Here is a 21,108-nt window from a genome sequence, read left to right on the forward strand (position 1 = left end):
TTTAAGAGTAATTTGAAACCGTAAGCCTATGTTTGCATGGTATATATATGATCAGGTCAAGTGATAATGTTTTGAAAGACTGAGCCTATCATCTATAGCTATGATATTTACACAGTTTTCTAAAGGATTTTAGTGGGAAGCTAAGAGACTATTGGACTTTCACTTTGCCCTCTAAAGCATAAAGGCACAATTTTCATGGAGGACATAAATTTCATAAGGTGAATTTGTCCATCCAACTCTGCTTGGGACCATGTAATAGGGAGGTGTGTCTCTAAGATTCCCTATACCCACTTAGGGGTTTTGATCTGTCATAGACAGGCAACAGTTGTAACTTGTTACTTCTTTTTACTGTAATGTGTAAACGTGTGGGTGTATGTCTGTTTTTTAAATGAGAATGAAAAGCAAAGAATATAAAAGATTTCATAATGCTGTAGTATTGAATCATATTTATGTCCTTGATAATGAGTGGTAAATGTTTTTAATGATGCTATTGTAAATTTATAGAGTGCTTTAATAAATAAAATATTGGTGATTAGAAGAAAAAATTGTGTTTAAGCATCACAGTGTTCTAAAACCTAGGAAAAGTTAGAAACAGAACAGGCGATAATATAGATAAGTGCAAAGTGAATGTTTTAAAATAAATAGCACTTGGATGACCTGAGATGTCAGAACTAGAGACAAGGGTGTGTGTTTGTCAATATATCCTTCATGTTTTACAGACTCCTAAGGGAACAAGGGAAGATACAATTTCACCTTTTCTGTGCCAAAACATTTTAATTATATCTTCTTCCAACTACAGCGGTTCAGTAACCAAGGAGCTGACATTGATGCATGTGTTGATAAAGCTGCAAACATTCAAAATGAGATTAACAAAGATTTTGAGCAAAGGGTGACAGCTAATTTTGCACAGTGTTCTGCATCTGATTCAGGCCAGCATAATAATAGAATATTTTATAACTGTTTTGTTATTCAAAAGGACTTTTATGATGCATTTATATTTGTGGATATCTTTGTATCATACTTAAAAATTATCTATCCTGTGGCTAACTTATTTTCACATCTATGTTGTAATGCAGAGACAATATTATAAAGGAAAAAAAAACCCTCTTACTGTAACTTGTGGGTTTTGTTTTTGTCGTTGTTGTTGTCTTTTTTTTGTAATCATACTTTATCCTTGGAACTCTTTGCCGTAACCTTAATTTGTCTTGAGCACACTAGCTGGAGAAGGTATAGAGATGGTAAATGTATATTTTCTCATGTTGCTTAGTATGCACTAATAAAATGACCAAGGAAAGTTATATTCAACTTATTTAATTAATAAAACTGTAGTTTCTTTATGTTCTTGAACTCCTTTGAGCACATTTCAGTGTATTTCTTTTCTCTTCTATTCTCTACTTGAAGGCAGCTGACAGTCTTCTTTCACTTTTCTTTTTGTTTGTGAAATTTTCTTTTTTTTTTTTTTTATCCACTCACTTCTCCATCTGCTTTCACTTTTGTTTGCTTGGGCCGTCTCTCATCCCAACTTGATAATGAGGAATGCAGTGTGACCCTGACCTCTATCAGCCCATGCATGACCTTCTGACTCTACCATATAACCTTTGACCTTCTCTTTGACAGCTTGATTAATTACCCTGTGTTATGATTTATGAGTAAGTGCTATGTAAAAATAATAGACAACAGGTGGTCCTCTGAAAACTTTTTATGGCATGTTTTCTTTTACTGACTAACTTGATGAGCTATTTGAAGTTGGAAACTTACTGGAATAATCTATGTTGGTCTATATCATGGTATTTTTGTACCATGGAACACGACATTAGAATATAGGGAGCTACAAGTTAAAGCATGATTGTGACAAACATTTTACAAAATATTAGCAGGGTGCTGTTACCTAAGTGCACGTTGGGAGGAAGCAGAAAATGGAGTCAAGTGACATTTTAGGCGTTTCAGTCCCAGGTCACGTCTTGAGAAAATTGCTGAAATAATGGAGGGGGCATTTTTCAAGCAGAGCTGCAGCTCCAACAGCTATGTTTACTTTAACGCTTCACTAGTGACTTCTGATTGGTTTTCATGACCTCATCTCACTGTTGCACCTAGGCTGTTGCAACAGTGACATAGACATACCCTTGTTGTGAAAAAGATGAGAATAAACACAACATACATCTTTCAGAAAAGATGAATGGACAGTGGTTTGTCCATTTTAGCCATGGGTAGATGTAGCTTATAGGCAAATTGCTTTGGGTTTCATTTCCCTTGAGGATGAGCACCTTTTTTCTTTCAAACCAAACAGATAGAATGCTGAACTTGGAAAATATGATTGATAAGTCTGTGTTAAATGATCTTTTACAGAGCTTTGCCTGAAGACCAAAACAGACAGTTCCATAGGTCAGAGGATTCTACTCTGGCCCCTGACCTCTTTGGTCACACATGGCTTATAGTATTGGCAGGTTAATATGCAGAGCTGAACACTTTCACCTGATTTTTTATTTAGCCAACCACAAGAGATTTGAAAAGATGTAGAATTTTCTCCTATTTTCTATTTTCCTTATAACTGGTATTTAATAGGCAAATTAACTTGGATAAAACTTTAATTTTAGTAAGATTCCATTGGGATCAAAATACATTCTGGCTTTGGTCAGACATTGAAACATTTTATCTATTTGTAGAACCTTCTTGACAAGTACATTTCTGTACTGATTTAATTTCTTAAGCAAGGTTTTCTCTTTGGTTCTTTGTGTTTGGCATCACCTATCTGTTTTAGACCTCTGACCTAAGCCATCATTTGTTGATTGAATGATAAATGAACTATTATTTATTAGTAAGTGCATCTACAGTCTTCAAAGTAAAGGAGGCCTGCAGTCCTGTGCATTCTCTTTAAATCACAGCGAGCCGTTGTGCTGAATAAACTGCTATGTCTAGCAATAAAATTTTGAGGGTTTCTGATTAAGATTCCATGCTTTAGACCTTATAAACCCAGTTCCGAAAATGAAACTACAGTTACAGCTACAAAGGATAGAAAATGGAATGAGATAAGTGAAAGAGATTAGCCTCTTGATCACTTTCTTGATCTTCTGCTAGACTGTACTCTCAAACATAAGAGTTAATTAACAACTTTATATATACTTTGTCTCTTGAAATGTTGGATATTGGAATTGACTTGGGTAAATCATTAATCGGGATGCCAGAAGTTTTGTTTATTTAGTTGTAGAATGTTAGGTAATCAGTTTGATCATTTTGTCTTTTTGTCTTCTTAAAGATAACAGAAGTTTCTGTGTATGTTTAAAATGAACTGCCTTTTCATCTTAGGAGAAATTTAGCATGAATGATTAAATATAAAAAGAATACTTCCATATAAAATGTTTAAGGCTATAACATTAGTTATGGAGGCCTCATTAGAGTGGCAATGCATGGTTCTTTTATGATATTATATCTGATGCCTGGTTTTATAAAGTTTTGTAAAACTTTATGGTTACACTTGTTAAAGGTCAAACTAGGATCTCTTTCTATTTCTTTGTGTATCGATTGAGTTATTGTGAATAGAGAGAATTAATTTTTAAAATGGCATTTATTCTGTTTTTTTTTAAGATGGTTTCTTCAATGGTTTCATATGGTTAAATTTAGCTATTGGTATGTTATCTGCCTTGTTTTACTTTGACTATTTACTTTGATACCTTGGTTTACATGTATTAATGTTGACATGGCAAAAGTCTTTTTAGCTTTATTATATAAGGGAATTTTTGGACAATATTTGTATGTGACAGAGAAAAGGAAGAAAAGATGAAGTTTTTCTAATATCTGTAGTTAGAGCATATATAAGTGGGATAGTTGACTTTAATTTGTTTCTCCAGTTTTCTCTTCTTCATTATAAAGTGGTTATTAATGGTCTCCATGAATATCGCTTTAATTAATTTATCAGGAAAATTTTAATTGAAAAATGTAAGTTTTTCACAGAATGGTAATTGAATTTGTAACAAAGACATTTATTAATATAAGCTCTCATTTCTGCAGGAAATGTTCCTGAATATTTCTTAATTGTTATTCCATTAATTAAATTGGCGGTATGAAATATCTAAGTGATAAAATATTTTCTAAATAATTCAGGTATTTAAAGAGCAGCATTCATTGTTGAAATCTAAATGCTAAAAATTCTTTAATTGATTTATGGAGTGTTAATTTTAAAATAGAATCATTTTTCATTAGTTGATGCCTTGGTGAAAAATTGATATTGTGTCTTTATAAAATTGGACAAATGAGTCATGTAATTTTCAGTTACATAATCAATAACTTAGACAAATACTACTTCTTTGATGATTTATGTTTGTCTGCTTTTTATACTTATTTAGATAGGACACATCAAATTGCAGACTCCATTTAAAATCAAGTAGGTGCAGTAATTTTTCAATCAATGATTTCCAAAAATTGAAGTAAAAACTTCTGCTTAAATTAACGTGGTATTATGAGAAATACTGTATATAGTGATTAAGTTAAAAATTAGGCCAAAAGTTTTATAATTCTAGTGGGTATAAACTTTGTCTAAAGTGTTTACCTTTATTTGGAATTCCTTTATGGTACAAAGGCGATGCTCACATTCTATCAATTTATTAAAGTTCCACTTTTTTACATTGAGTTTGATGTTTTTCACAATATCATTAAAATGTAGTATATCACTATATTCATCTCTAAGAATTCTAAGATCCTGTTTTGGGTTTGCTACTTCTAACTCATGTGTGAGTATGAGAGACTCTGTGTGTGTGTGTGTGTGTGTGTGTGTGTGTGTGTGTGTGTGTTTAAAGTTCAATTCACTCAGAGAAGGCAGGGAAGAAACATGACAGGAGACCACTTACTCATGGTACAGAATCTAGTAAGGAGGCAATTTTCTTTTTGGCCTACGGTGACCTTTTTTGACTATGTTCCTTACACCAGAGACAGTGTATGAATGCCTCTATTTCACCCTGTTTAGCAGAGTGCAACAGTGTTCTTTAACTTAACTTTTAGTGGGAGGAGAAGTTATAGCTGAAATTTGAGAAGGGCGTGAAAAGTTGTAAGAGGCACAAGGAAGAGGGGTAGGAACTTCCTTCAAATGTGATTTTAATAACTAGTCAAGTGTGTCCAACTGTAGAAAATCACCAAGTGACAATCTGTCTACCTGACAGTGATCACAATGAATTACAAGACTTTTGAATAGCTATACAGATTAGAATAAAGCAGGACCAAATAAAATATCTTTTGTTGGTAAAACTTTGACTTACTAGCTAAGATACTTAAAAAGAGAACCCCCCCCCAAAAAACCTTTTATCTTATGCTTTGATGTAGAACGTTTAAGTTTTTAAATTTGTAAAGTATTTTATAACTTCTCATAAAATAGGTATTTGTTTAAAAGTTTTATTGAACATGTATTAAAGAATATATGGTACTTTGTTAATCAGTTTGGCATTATATAGTTTTCATGTGTGCAAGACAACTATATCTTAACAGTACTATCACTAAAATCACAACTTTAATGAACTTCACAATCTGCAAACCATATCATAGTTTTAGACAATAATATCAACTGGGGGGCAAAACTTGAAAAACCCCATGAAGTTTTTATGTAGATTGTGAAATCGACCATTAAAAAAACCAACTACATGCAGCAGTGTGGCATACTTAAAAATAAGATAATTGAGCCAATGCTAATATTACTCTATTATTACTGCAATCACTTTTTAAAAAATCATCTTATTATGGTCGATTTGGCAAAAAAATTTTAAACTTGAATTAGTTCTACAGTTATGCTTTTGGAAAAAGTATTGAGTTTTCTTTTTCAGTAAGAATGATATTTTTCAAGTTTTATTTTCCATAGCTCTTACGTGTTTTTATTGTAATGTAGTACACTTTTAAAATATGACCTTATAGGATTTTACAAGGCAAAATTTGGACACCCACAGTACAGAAGTGAATAGAAAATACAAGATATTAATAGCTTCACAAATTTATGTTGCACATGCTTGTCAGTGGAAATTGTTTATTCTTCTCTAATTTCTTGCGGTTTGATTATTCCATCAGCTATAACTTAATATAAATACCAAAAGTTTTCCCAATTCTAACCATAGAAATGTTTGCCTTGCTAGAGTTGTCAGACAGGAAAATATATTTTTAAAACTTTAGAGAAGGTATAATAGCTCAGTAAGCTGTATTTCAGTCTTTGGGACTTGTTTCCTAGTACTGGCCCCCAGTATAGAGAAATTTTTATGGTGGTTAAAAATGAAAGAAATTTTAGGATTAAATAATTGCTCCCATGCCTTACAGTCGGACATTATTTTGTTTTATGATTTGTGTGGCCTCCTGAAAGAAGAGAGGTGGAAAAAATACCAACTGCACAGGTTGATTATTATGTTTCTGCTATTATAGATATGTAAATCTGTAGAATGTTAGGTCACATTTATTCCTTAATTGCTTATTCTTTCTGGAATTCAAACAAATAAAAAATGCTCATTAAAGTGCAATTGTAAAGGAAAGAGAATCCAACAAAATAGGGTGTGGAATTTTAACTTCAGCTTCAAAGAGGCTGTTTTTTCAAAATAGGTATTTAAATATTGATGTGGTTTGAAAGTGTACTTGTTATTTGTTAATTTATTTCAATTATTTGGGGGCTTCTGAGAGATCTAAAGTACTTTATAAAAAAATATAACCTTGGCAATCTTTGTGTTACAATTTTGTCTTCTTATTCTTACAAATAATCTATTTAACACAAACAGTGCAGGCAAACAATTTTAAATAACTTTTTGTTGGAAAAAGTAGAACTATAGTCTTTTATAAAGAAATACTTTAGTGACTATACAACTATATTAAATTACTTACTATGAAATTTTGCAGATTTTTTTTATGAATTGAGATGGTTTCTAAGATTAAATTATGCTGCCTTCTTTGCTTTCAAAACAGGAGGGATATGGAGTAATAGTACTGAATCCCAATGAAAACTATATTGAAGTAGAAAAGCCAAAGATCCATGTACAGTCATCTTCTGAGAGTTCAGATGAACCAGCAGAAAAACGGGAAAGAAAAGATAAAGTCTCTAAAGAAACAAAGAAGCGACGTGATTTCTATGAAAAGTATCGTAACCCCCAAAGGGAAAAAGAGATGATGCAGCTGTATATCAGAGTAAGTAATAAGATTATTACTCTCCTTCACTATTTCTTTTACTTTATTTTTATTGTATGTCATAGTTATTATTTTATTTTTTTTAAAAGAAACTTAATTCTTTAATTTTCAGCCATTCATATCCCATGGTTGTTACTTGGGTGAAATTTTTTTTATTCAGAATTACAAAATACATCCTTATTTCAGTGTGATATTTTACTTAAGTTTCAAAAGCAATTATGAATGCTCCATACAAAACATTGGTCTTCATCTTGGGTGGTGATAGTTTTTATGTATTCTTTTCCTATGAGCAACCATCCATCCACAGTGTTTCAGCTTAACTTCCGAAGGCAGATGGAGGGAGGAAGAGTAATTAATATCTTAATAAATATTTAAACTAGAATAGTTTAGGGATAGTGTAATGAGGGAACTCTCTCCTTTGCTCTTTTCTTACCCAGTGAACCTTTGCACTTTATAATGCTAGCAGCATGGGATCGTTACAGCAGTGCTGCCCAAGGAGTTCTAAGTCGTAGGGGGCACAAACAATTTTATTTGAACTTTGACACATTCTGCTTCATATACATACTGTGTATTGTATATATGAGACATATTTATGCAATTTTCAAAGCCCTTATTACGGGTCCTATAAATAGAATTTAATAGTTAAGCGCGTCAAAAATGCTACTAGGTAAGTAAAATAGTAAATTGATATGTTCTTTAAAAGTGAGCAATTCAGAACATTTAAGCATAGACAAATTAACACTTTATAAATTATATTGTAGGATAATAGTAAAGTTTCAAATTAATCAATTTGAACTATTTGTACACTTCCTTTAAAAAAGTTTACTAATAAAATATTTCATACCATCTTTGAGGGGAATATGTAACTTTCTGAATTATTTTCTTCATTCTCATTCATTGCATAATCCCTATACTTTTGGGAATTACACTTCAAACTTTAAAGACTATAGGTCGGTTTGTTGAGTAAGTTAGGGTAGTTAAACAGTACGAAAGCAGCATGTAAATCCTCATGACCCCCAAAAAAAAATCCTCATCTCAGTATCCAGACTGAGAATACCCAAAGCTCATCATACAGTAACTCAAGCTAAAGTTAGTCAGATTGCAGTATTTAAATTTCTGAAAAGCATCTCGCTATGTAATATATTTTTTGAAAAACAAAAACAATGATTACATTGGAATCAATAAGTAGCTTGCTTGTTCTAATGTAGGTATGTTACCGTGTTTCTTTCGTATGGCTGCATAGGTGTCATGGTGTTACCTTCTTTATCGGTTGTCCTAAGCTTTCTAATTATATGATCCAGTCTGTCAACTACCATTCTTAGGACAGTTAAAAAAAATTCTGATATCCAGATTTCGAAAATGAATTGTAAAAGCTTTTGAAATATACACATCATTAAGAAAACTCATGTGCTTATGTAAAATGTCAACAAAAAGTTATTCTATGTATTGTTCTTCTTAAAGTTTGTTTTATTTGCCTATGATATATACAGAATATGGATCTATTTCTGACATCTGTCTTGTAGGTTTTATATCTCCTTTTCTATTTTCTCTTGTCACCACTGCGTGGGTATTTTGCTTTTGTTCCTTGTATGTGTGCATTTTCTTATTTCTGTTTCATTTATCTGAATGGATGAATCAAATGAAACAAAATCTGTTTCATTTATCTCTGCCTCTGTTTTTCTTCTTATATCAAGGGAGAAAAATCTTTTTATTTTGCTTCATTTTTAGGATCTCTCTTTCCCTTTGTCTTTTTTCTTTCATTCTGCTATCTCTTTTACACTCCTGCCGTTTCTGCTTCTTTACATGTCTTTTTGCTTCTTTCTTCTTCGTCCCATTTCACTCATCAGTCTCAGTTCCCATTGAAAGCACTTAAAGCAAAAACAGACACTTTTAGAAAATACAACTATATGCCTGATAGTCTTAGTTATGAATGTCATTTTTCCTTAATAAATACCCTTTCTCTTAAAATCTTCTAGAATTGTGCAAAATAGCAGAGTTAAGCTGGTACTCTTCAGACATAGCTCTAGATAGTAAGGTGTGATCCTGTGGTGGAGAAAGAGAAGAATGATTCATATTGTGTAAGATGCCTTAATTCTTAGGTAGTTTTGATCCACTCAAGAAGTGACTTCTTGTACTCTCCTTTCCAAAACATGTCTCCAAAAAGTGTTTGTAATTTTCAGACACAGAGCATGATATGTGATGGGGATAAATTAACATAAATTTCTATACTTCTTAACTATTTACATTTTGAAGTTGATCATCTAGTCTTTGGAACAGTCCCATGAGGTAAGTAGATCAAATAGCTTTATCCTTATTTTATAGGTAAGGAAACTGATGCACAGGTGGCTCATTTTTGTCTAAGAGAGCAGATAACTAGTAAATGGTGGAACTAAGTGTTGAAACCAGGACTTCTAGTTGTAAATTCTTTCTCCATTTGCTTTTTACCATGTTGTTCTACAGTTGGGAACAAAATATATACATGAAATATGAAAATTAAAACAGTTATTATAAAAGCATGACATAAGTGACATGTGATAATTAATAGATTTTTATCAGTTATTAGATATTAAATAATAGTTATTTAATAAATATCTATGAACAATTAATATATAATGCATATTTATAACAAGTAATACGTGCACACAAATGTATTACATTATGTATATATACATATACACACTCTCTCTTAATAGGATCACTAGTATTGATCCAATTTTCTATGAGAAGACTGTGAGTCAAAACTTAGTAATTTCCCCAAAATAACATAACTCTTAATATAAGCTTCATGAGGACAGGGACTTAGTCTGTTTTGCTCACTATTATATCCCAAGAGCTCAGAAGAGAGTCTTCATAATAAATTTTTATTTGGTAAGTAAGGTGTTGGAGCCAAGATTAAAATCCCATACTACTACTTTTTTTAATATGTTCTGCATCATTAACGTATGCTACTTGATTGTGAGGAATCTCATTGAAACAATCCAAAACAAACAAAAATTACAGTGTTGGTCCCCTACCTACTCCAGTGACTGAGAAAACATTATGAAAATTAATGATACGAAGTCAGTTTCTCAAGATTTATTTAATACCTTGATCTATACCTTTGCATCTGAATCTATAAGAGTGAGATATCCTGGTTTGTTTGGTTTTTTTAAACTCTGTCATCAAGGTAGTATGTTTATTGGTGAAAACGGAAATGTTTCATGCTGACTACTGCTATTTCTGTTGTGCACCCTTGCTCATAGAGTAGAGCCAGGCTGCTGTACATGTTCTTTGCTGTACACCTTTGTGCTGTGTAATTTTGCTTCCTGTTCTTTCCCTCCATCCAAATTCTGCCCATGTTGTAGGGCCCAACTGAAATCTCACCTTTTCGTATCATCGTAATCACTTACCATGACTCATGGAAGTCACTGCGACTGGTTAACTTATGTGAAATTTATCATTTGCTGTCTGAGATATCTCTTGTGTTTTTGTTTCGTAATATTATTAACATTTATCTTTCATGTATTTCCACTCCCCATAATATTGTAGATCTTTGAGCATGCTGTATTAGTCATTCCTTAAGAATAAACAGAAATGATTTAATATTTACAGTAGTACAGAGCATACTATGAGGAATCAGAAACTGATAATAAACCCACTCATTAGAATCCAATACCCTGCAGGGAGACCAAAGCAAAAAGACTAGGCCTTAGTCTAGAGATACCTGGATAGAATTGCTTAAATATTTCTTCCATAGGAGACTTAATTGTGGGCTGTGGTGATAGGAAGTAAAGAGATTAGACCCAGAAGGTTGAAGGAAAAAAAAATGCTGCAAGTGGAAGGGGGAAGGAAATTACATGGCCACAGAAGGAAGAATCCAAATGTGGAGGAGACATTTACAGAGTAAGAATCTTGGCAAAGTCTGGCATTACACATTGAAGATACTCAAATATTTATGGCTTGATTGCTTGTTGACATCCATCAAAAATCTTACTCCTTAACATGAGAGATATTTGGTGTCTAGTTTTCTGACGGATTTTTTCAGCATTTATGTGAATTTTTGCAATTGTTCAGAAACAGCCAACTGATAAACTGAAGCTTTCTTTCAAAAAATATGTTTTTGATGTTTTTGGGTTATGTTCAAAATATTGGTGAAGGCTAATAAATATCCCATCTTCTCTGTACCTGTTCTCTTCTGTACTAAGGCCACTGGAGTCATTTCTATCTAGTGCTTTAGCAACCAAATTTAATTTTTTTAATATTATAGTTAATGAATGTTTACCTCTGGAACCATTTTATTTTCCCGATATATTTAAATATTTGCGTTTTCTTTTCTTCTGGAATCTGTTAAAAAGCCAAACTCTCCTTTCAAATTTTGTAAATATCTATTACAGACCGGCAGAAGTAAACTAGAATCCAGGCCTAAAACTTTAAGATTAACAAAGTGTAGGGTTTTTTATGTACTAAATGAGTATAAATAAATATGACTAACTATTGGATTATGTAGTACATTTCTGATGCATTAGAAGCAGAGCTTGAGAGATCAAAGTACTTACTGTTTCATGTGGCAACTTTCCTTAAGTATGAAATAATGTACTTTCTGGCATATATTATGGCTTATTAAGGGGATTGATTTGGTCTAGGCAATAAACATCATGTCAGACATGCCTGGCAGGAAAACCTGCTTAATATGTTTTGTAATAAGATGGAATTTTTTGTTCTCAAAAACATCTGCCAACTGAATTCAAGAGTGAAGACAGAAAATGTCATCAATTTAGTGGTAATCCTATAAATTCAGTTTCTTTCTGAGCAACACATAGCAAGACACACAAAATTCCCAGTGTTAATCACCACTGGTTATAGTACTTTGTAAAATGATGAAACAAAAACATTTTATTTTTATATAATGTGTTAATTAATTCATAATGAATTTTAATATTTCAACTGATAAAATTTTAACAAGCATCTTGCCAACAGATCATTTTTTAAAGCATCTGTTTTTTAATGTGTTGGGTTGAGAACTGAGTCAAATGGCTAAATATGTACATATATTCTTTTAAAAAACATATTTCTACCCCATAATTATAGATACACTATTTTTTCCCCTTAGACCACCAGGGGCTGCTGCTGTTCACACTGGGTTTTACTTTCCTCTGAAACTGAGTACCCCCCCCCCCATCACACTGCATCTTTTCTTTCTTCCCTTTTATTCCTTAACCTTAAATCTTTTAATATATAATGGAAAGAAAAAACAACAAGCTTAGTTAGTAATTTAATGATCAGTATAAGAATTTATATTTTAAACATTTTCTACATTCCAAAACATTTACACTTTACCAAATGAACTTAAAACCAGTAGTCATTGAAGGTTTGATAATAATTATTTTTATTTTCTGTTTTTAATGTCTGAATATAATTCAGAATCATACCCATTGCAGAGATATAGTATGGAGATGAAATTAAACGTGCAGAATTTGAACAACTTGAGTTTGAATCCCAGCTCTTTCCATTTTATATACTGTGACCTCAAACAAGTTAACTTCCCTATGTCTCAGTTCTTTTGTCTGAAAAAATGAAATGATAATAATATATGCAAAGTGAACATGGTTTCTGACACACCATGTTGGGTCTTCAGGGCTAATAAATAACTCCCTGTCTTCTCTCAAATTCATAATCAACTAAGAAAGTATCCAATCCTTGAGGTCCCCAGCTTTTGTACCTTTCATTACCTTGTACCAAAAATAATAACGTCCATCTTACCTTTCTGAGTTTGGAACCCAGTGAATAATATGACAAAGGAATCAGACAAAAGGAGATCAAAACACTAGCTTTACTAATTGATATAGTTCAAATGGAAAATGTGGCTTAGATCTGTGACTAAATTTAGGTTACCTAATTCATTTCCCCAGAAACACATTTTCATCTCTCTTCCAAACATCCACTTGCCCTTTCACAAGGTAGAAAGCAAGTTGAAATGCGTCCTTTTTGCAAGTAGCTTTGAAAGACACCCAGAAGGGCTGAGTAGAGCATTCTGTTTCTTCCCCCAAATGTAGAAATCAAGTCAGTCACTCCTCTTGTGGGAGGGAAAGAGTGAGGGATGGTGAAACAAATTGGAAACATCACTCCAGCTATATGGCTTTACCTGGAGCCAGAAGGGAAATGGGTCCCACCTGACAAAAGTTAGCCCCTAATAAAAAGATTATTAGTAGCACTTGCATCTTCTAGCAACTCCATAGAGCAATATTAAAATAAAATCATTAAACGTTCACTAAGGATACCTTAGTTTCTTCATTTTAAGGCTTTCATTTAAAAGGGAAACTGATCAAACCTGATTGCAGAGAAAGTAGCCACAAAATTGTTTAATTTTAAAGCATTTAAAGTGCCATGATTCTATTTTAAATAATCAGAAATCAATCTTTGTATTTTCATGTTTCTTACTTCCAAAGCCTGGTAAACAGTAGATTTTTAATAAATATTTGATGAATGAATATTTTAATAAATGCTTGCTTACCTGAACCTACAAAGCAGAAGAGACAGAACTTTCACTATATAAATCTGCTCTTTGATATTGACTAGCACAAGTTGAAAGAACTGTTATACTATGACTGATACATGCTAACACTCAGAAAATTAGTACATTGTTCTTTAAACCCACTTAACAACCCGTATTAAGTATAGCAGGCATTCTTTGAATTCAGTAAAAACAAGCCAAAACAGAAAAATTTGAAAGTGGCAAAATAATTAGATCTTTAGATTTAGAATAGAAATTACAATAAAGACCAGAGCTCTGCACTTATTTGTTTCGGTTGACTATTGGCCAAATTTGGTGAGGAATTCTGCTATAAATATGGTGTAGTAGAAAGAAAAAGAAATTCAGAATCGAAGAGAGTTATGCTCCAATGATCTTAATTTTTTCACAAGCTATGAGGTTGGACAAGTCACCTCATTCTTTTAGTTTCTTCATCTGTAAAATAAGAATAATTGTAGTTACTAGGCTGTTTAAGGAGTAAATAAGGTAAATTAATGTATATGAAAAGAACCGGTAGGATACCTACTATTTGTTATATCTCATTTTTTTTCTGTTTTCTCCTTGCCCTCTTTCCTTTGGAAAGTATGGGGAGAATTATGGTCAAATGAGGTCTTTTCCAATTGGTTTATAATCACTGCTTCTCAAACCTTTGGTCTCCGGACCCTTTTACATGCTTAAACATTATTAAGATCACTAAGGTGTTTTGTTTATATGGGTACACTAATTGATATTTACCACAAAAAGAATGAAATATGAGAAAATTTTTTAATATTTATTTTAGGGGCACCTGGGTGGCTCAGTGAGTTAAGCCTCTGCCTTTTCGGCTCAGGTCATGGTCTCAGGGTCCTGAGATCGAGCCCTGTGTCTGGCTCTCTGCTCAGCAGGGAGCCTGCTTCCTCCTCTCTGCCTGCCTCTCTGCCTACTTGTAATCTCTATCAAATAAATAAAATCTTAAAAATAAATACTTATTTATTTATTTTAGGGGCTTCTGGGTGGCTTCATCAGTTAAGCATCTGCCTTTGGCTCATGTCATGGTCCCAGGATTCTGAGATGGAGTCCTGATTGGGACTCCCTGCTCGTCCCTGCCCCCTAACTTTTCCCCCTGCCCCCTCCCCCTAACTTGTTCTGTCGCTCTCATTCAAATAAATAAATAAAATCTTTAAAAATAATAATAAATAAATACGTATTTTAAGATAGTAATAAGTCTGGGGTGCCTGGGTGACTCAGTTGGTTAAACGTCTGCCTTCGGCTCATGTCATGATTCTGGAGTCCTGGGCTTCCTGCTCAGCAGGGAGGCTGCTTCTCCCTCTTCCCTTACCCTCCTGCCCACCCTCCACTAATGCTTGCTTGCTCTCTTGAGCTCACTCTCTCAAATAAATAAATGTACTATATGTTGGCTAACTGAACATAAATAAATAAATAAATATAATCTTTTAAAAAATAAAATAGCAATAAATCCCTTACATGATGACACAAATAACATATATTTATGAGAAATAACTATATTTCTCAAAACAAAAACATATGGTGAGAAGTGTGGCATTTAAAAAGCATCTCTTTAATATCTGGCTTAATAGACAGCTGAATTCCACCTCTGTTTTTCTTCCTTCATCCTCTTCTGATATGTTTTTTGGTTGACATTTCTGAAGAAAATTTGGCCACATACAGATATTCAGTTATAAAAGGAAGCAGAATTTTAATCGCTGTTTCAGGTAATTGTACATGTTTTTCTTTTTTGGTATACCAACACTCAACAAAAAATAGTTGCTTTTTTTTTTAAGATTTTATTTGTCAGAGAGAGAACACACACAGAGGGAGCAGCAAGCAGAGCAGACAGAAGGAGAAGCGGGCTCCCCACTGAGCAATGAGTCTGATGTGGGGCCTGATCCCAAGACCCTGGTATCAGAACCTGAGCTGAAGGCAGATACTTAATGACTGAGCCACCCAGGCATCCCAAGAAATAGTTTCTTCTTAAAGATTACCCGCTGTGTGAATCTAAAACACATTACTAAGTATTTTGTACTATTTTCATGAAAATCCACTGGTCTTTGTTGTACTTTCAATGGAATCTTTACTCTTGAATGATTTTATAACATCACTTATTGGTCATTTGGAAAATAATGTTGCATTGAGTTATGCAGATCTTCCACATGTTGACATATTTTACTATGCAGTATCAAAGAAATCCTATCTATTAATATTACTACCAATCTCATCTGCAAAGATTTTAAGAATTGAAAAATTAAACTTATCAGAGAGGATATAAGTTCCCCCAACTTTTAATTTTAGCAAGAAAGCTCAAATTTTATCATTAGCAATAAACGCCATTGGCTGTTTTTCTTGAACTTTCAGGTTTATTTTATTTATTTTCAAGAAAATGTCTTCCAAATGCCCAATGTGAGTAATGATCATTTGTTTATCAATCTTGCAAGTAAAAAGGATAGTCTATTTAAAAAAACAGCTACTTGAGCTCACAACTCAGTTACACAACTACTTTCCCTCTATACAAGCATCTTAACATTATTTGTTTTGCAGGTGCTTTTTGGGCACCTGGTGGCTCAATGGATTAAGCCTCTGCCTTAGGCTCAGGTTAGGATCCCAGGGACCTGGGATCGAGCCCCACATTGGGCTCTCTGCTCAGCAGGAAGCCTGCTTCCTCCTCCTCCTCCTTCTTCTTCTTCTTCTTCTTCTTCTCTCTCTCTCTCTCTCTCTCTCTCTCTCTCTCTTTCCTTCTAGAGAAGGAAGGGGGAAGGAGCAGAGGGAAAGGGAGAGAGAGAATTTTATGCCAGCTCCATGCCAAATGTGGACCCTGGCAAGGGGCTCCACCTTACCACCCTGAGATCAGGATTTGAGCCCAAATCAAGAGTCATATGGTCAAGCTCAACTGACTGAGCCATCCAGGTGCTCCAGAATTTTTTGTTTTCTACTACTTGTCCCTAACAATAGAAAGCTCTGGAGAATCATATGCCCATTTTGGGTTTTAGCAACTACAGTTTTCATTTCGTCCCTCTTTTCCCTAAAATGGATGGCCTCTTAATTCCCAGAAAGGCTCACATATTTAACCCTGCTATGCAGCTGAGGTCTAATAAACTACCATAGTCGACTAGCTCTGTGCTGGTGCTGTCCCTCTGTCTTATGTTTACCTTAACTTTGCAATGGACTGATTCTATTGTGGTTAAGAGCTGAGTGCCCATTTCTGGCACATGTGTGCAGGGTTTTTACATACAGTATTCACTCAACAAGTGTTATAATTATTGTAATATCCTTAATTTACAATCCAAGCTGCATCTGTCCATCACTTTCTTCCATTTCTGAAGCCTTGTTCTTTTTAATTCTCCAAATTGGGTTCCTCTTGTTTCTTGTCTGAAGGAACATTTGACAGTAACTGTCCAAAATACAGTTGGATTCACCATGCTTTTATCGGGCTTTAAATGTTCTTGCACTTTCACAACTTTACTCCCTTTTTTGGGAAAAAGGGGCAATTTAATACCCTCTGTCTCCCACCTGTGGCCCACCCTTGTGGTTGAGGCCCTTGTGGATACATTTGTCTAGTTAGAAATAGTTGTTTGTTTCTTTGTATAATCCTCACAACTGTCTCAGGTATCACCTTGACTATACAGATAATGTAAAATGAGACTCAGATGTAAATAGACTTACTCATAGTTGTATACCTAATAAGAGCAACTAAAGTAAGGTTAGAGCCCACATCTATGAGACTGCAAAGCCTATGTTTTTCCCAGTAAACTACATTGTCAGTACTGAACATTTTTTACAAGTGGCTTTCTAAGATTTCTTTGTGTTTATATATATATACACACATAAGTGAATGAATCACTGGATCTCTCCTGAATTGGAAGGCAATTGCTGCGACACAAGACAAATAATACTCCCCACAATGCAGTAATTTATTCAAGGACTGTTGTTAGAGAGTTGCAATGAGTAGATATATTGAGTGTAGGCCCGCATCCTCTTCTCTGCAATAAGACACCCTCACACTTTATTTTTTCCTGTGTCCCAAACTGTCTGTCCTTCTGGGATGTGTAAGTTGCTTGACAGCAAAGGAGTTTGGAGTTACTGCAGATAGGGATGAGAAAAAAAACCTTATCACTTTGTATAGTTGTCTCAAAAGTGCTTTGTTTAATACAGGTGAACCTTTTTTTTTTTAATCCCTCCCCTGATTTCAGTTTGTCTTTAAGTAAGTGTGCCTGTTCTCAGCCATGAGCTTGTTGTTCCACCCCATTCCCCTTTGGTGTTTTCGCCAGCCCAGTGTTCACATATGCACATTATGGCTTTATCAGTAGATGGGAGCACTTCTGTGTGCATCTCTCATGTGTAACGTAGTGGGGCAATATAACATGTTTACTGAATGCCTTGAGTATTTACTTATAGACTCATCTCATTTCCATTTGAATTACATATGTGCTTTTGTAAACGTTATGAAATTGTATGTTTAGATTTACTTTCTTGGACCATGAAATTGCTGCTTAACACACTCTATGTATCATTTTTATCTTATGTTCCTGTAATATTAATTTCATTCTTAGCGTTATTTTCATAATTTAATACTAGGAGAAAACATTGATTTTTCTCCTTGAAAATAACAGATTATAAGCCACAGTTAGTGGCTCATTTAGGGACCCCATAAAACAAAGATAAAATTCTGAATATGAATCTAAGTGGTCATCTACCAAGACTTTCCCTAATTTCTGTTTGCCCTAAAAATGATTTATACTTGAATTTGCTTTCCCAAAAACTTTAATGTAGCTCACCAAACACCAACCCAAGTTGGTTTCAAACACCAACCCAAGTTGGTGTTTGAAATGTCTCCCTGAGATTCCAGAAAATCTCTGCCTGGGAAGGTGTAAAGAGAAAAATCATGAGCCTGTATTTCAGGATACTAAGAATTCCAAAATAATTTGACTTTTTTTTAAATAGTCACTACTTTTTATTTAAAAGTCATTTAGACACTGTGGGCCAAAATTTTATGTTTCTACTGGAGCAATAATAACACCAATAATTTCCAGAGCTATATAATGGATTTTTTTTTATAAAGCTGAACCATCATATAAAAATTAGAATTAGGATTTTATACTGCTAAATTAAGTAAATCTATCAAAACTAAAATCTTTTTTAGTCATTGAGAAGAGGAATTCATTTTTTCAGGGCTGCTGTTCTAAATTTCTGGCAGTGAGGCATACAGTTTTTCATATTAAAAATTGAGAATTTATACAAATTCATTCAGCCCACCTTTGTTTACTATTTTATATAAACAGTACATTTAGGAGGAACATTACTTACAGGAGAAGGTTTCTACCAGAGTATGTTGCCAAAAGATAGTGTCTGAAGGGTGGTAGCCATTTTTCAGAGACATACCAAGTCCAATTAGTGTATTTTTAGATGTAGATGAGGAAACTGAGATTAAGAGAAATTTGCTCAGAACTACACTGTTATTAGTGACAAAACTGTTACTGGGATCTAGGTTTTCTATTTACCATTCTGGTTATTGAAATTTTTATATTAAAAGAAGATTTTTTCCCCCTCCATTTTTATTTGCAAGGGGTTTCTCTGGCCTTTGTCTCAGCAGCTGATGGGGTTGGGGAAGAACGGTGTGTGTGTGTGTGTGTGTGTGTGTGTGTGTGTATGTGTGTGTAGATTATTAGCGGAGAAGGATAAGTGGTCCTTAAGTAATTGAGACTTAAACCTAAAAGTTAGTTGAAAACAGTATTCCTAACATAATTGATTTTAAGATCTAAGAGGAAGAATATAAATTTGAAAATCTTAGTGCATTATATATGAATTATGATGTTAACTATACTTCATTCACTCTTAATGTTCTTTGTTTCGATTTCACACAGGAGAGTGAAAAAATTCCCTCAGAATTCTTGTGCAGACTGCATATATAATAATGCCATCAAAGAAAGGCTATTATTTGTGCATATATAGCTCAGTCAATTGAAGATTGCTTAGATTATCATCTTTTTTCATTGATTTTAAAACCTTTTATCACATTTTAACATCTCTGAATTTGGGATGCATCTTAAAAATTAATGGCATATCATGGATTATTTGGTGACTTTTTTTCTTTTAATGGTACATAAAACAGTGCTACCTTTTAAAATTGATGGTTTTGTAGAAGGATGAAATATGGTATGAGACAGGCTGCCTCACTGCACAACTCTGAGAACATAATTCTTATCTGGCACCCCCTGGAGTTGTGCAGTGTATAGACTGTGACCTTTTAGGGTAGCCCAAATAGAGATTTTGTGGAAGGTTTGTTCTTTTCCTTAACATTTTACCCCATATTTGGCCCCATAAATTGACAAAGACCACCTGCCTATTTTGCAATTAATGACCCCTCAGTAAATGTTTATTTATTTACTTACACACCATTGTAATCAGTTGCTTCCTTTTGTTTGCCAAAGCCCATGGATAGCAGATTTGAATTTCTTCCATTACTAGATGTCACATTACTAGGAAAAAGTAGATCTCTGGATGGTAAACTTAGACGGTAAATCTAGGAAGTAATGACTAAATGACTGTATTAAATGGAGATGTTAGCCCCTCAGTGTCCTAATCATTTTCCTAATGCATTTTACTTTTAAAATTTATTGTAGCACTTTCAAGATAACCTAAAGTAACTATTCGTGCGATGAAAGTAGACTACCAGTTTTAAGTTGCATTCTGTTAGTCTACCTTCGCTGATTTTATACTATCTCCTGAGTGCTAGATATTAAAGATTAAAAATGGAGAAACAATAAACATGTAATTTCTACTCAAGATTAGCCAGGATTACAAAACAAGATGCCAAATGTATCTTGAAATTGAAGAAAATGTGTCCTTTTAAGGAGCACAGCTTTGATTGGACCTCTTCGCATTTCAATGCAATTGAGCACTATTTACAAAATGTTGTGCTTGCTATAGCTGTTTATGAGATATGCAGATGGAAAAGCCAGAATCTTTGTTCTCTGGGAGCTCAGGCACAGTCTTATGGGGAGGCCAAAATATTCTTAAGCAACTTGGATAGGCAGTTTCCAGTAAGGATTTTGAAGCAGTTCATATGTTGCATTCTAATCATATGAAAAAAGGAAAATGTATCTTTCACAATTAATAATATAGCATTAAAATAAAAGATACCTAGAGATTCAATAATAGACCACTGGATTTTAGAATTAAAGAACTACTTTATAGATTTTCTATATTGAATACAACTATTGCAATGAGAAACTCAATTTTTATGCAGATTGCTTATATAAAATCTGTTATATTATGTAAAATAATGTGATTTTTTGTGTCATTGAGTATTAAAAACCACTTTAAAAATTTACCACTTTAAAGAAATTAATTTGGTAGGTGTTTCTAGCACATTCTGGAAACTCAAATATTTCAATTTTCAGTGATGTAGTGGGATTTACTCTTGATGTCTAAAATCATTTTGCCCTAACTTATAGACCAAATGAAGCTAA

General features: G+C 33.5%; 1 protein-coding gene across 8 annotated transcripts in view; it reads left to right on the forward strand.

Annotated features, from left to right (window-relative positions):
• ARB2A (ARB2 cotranscriptional regulator A) overlaps positions 1-21,108 on the forward strand; it is a 424,835-nt gene that overhangs the window by 182,287 nt on the left and 221,440 nt on the right. For all 8 annotated transcript variants that reach the window (XM_082723963.1, XM_082723964.1, XM_082723966.1 and 5 more), the window contains one exon: positions 6,919-7,137. In XM_082723963.1, coding sequence (XP_082580089.1) covers positions 6,919-7,137 — 219 coding nt within the window. The remainder of the gene's footprint in view (positions 1-6,918; positions 7,138-21,108) is intronic.

This window comes from Mustela nivalis (assembly GCF_964662115.1).
Source record: "Mustela nivalis genome assembly, chromosome: 3".
Taxonomy (NCBI): domain Eukaryota; kingdom Metazoa; phylum Chordata; class Mammalia; order Carnivora; family Mustelidae; genus Mustela; species Mustela nivalis.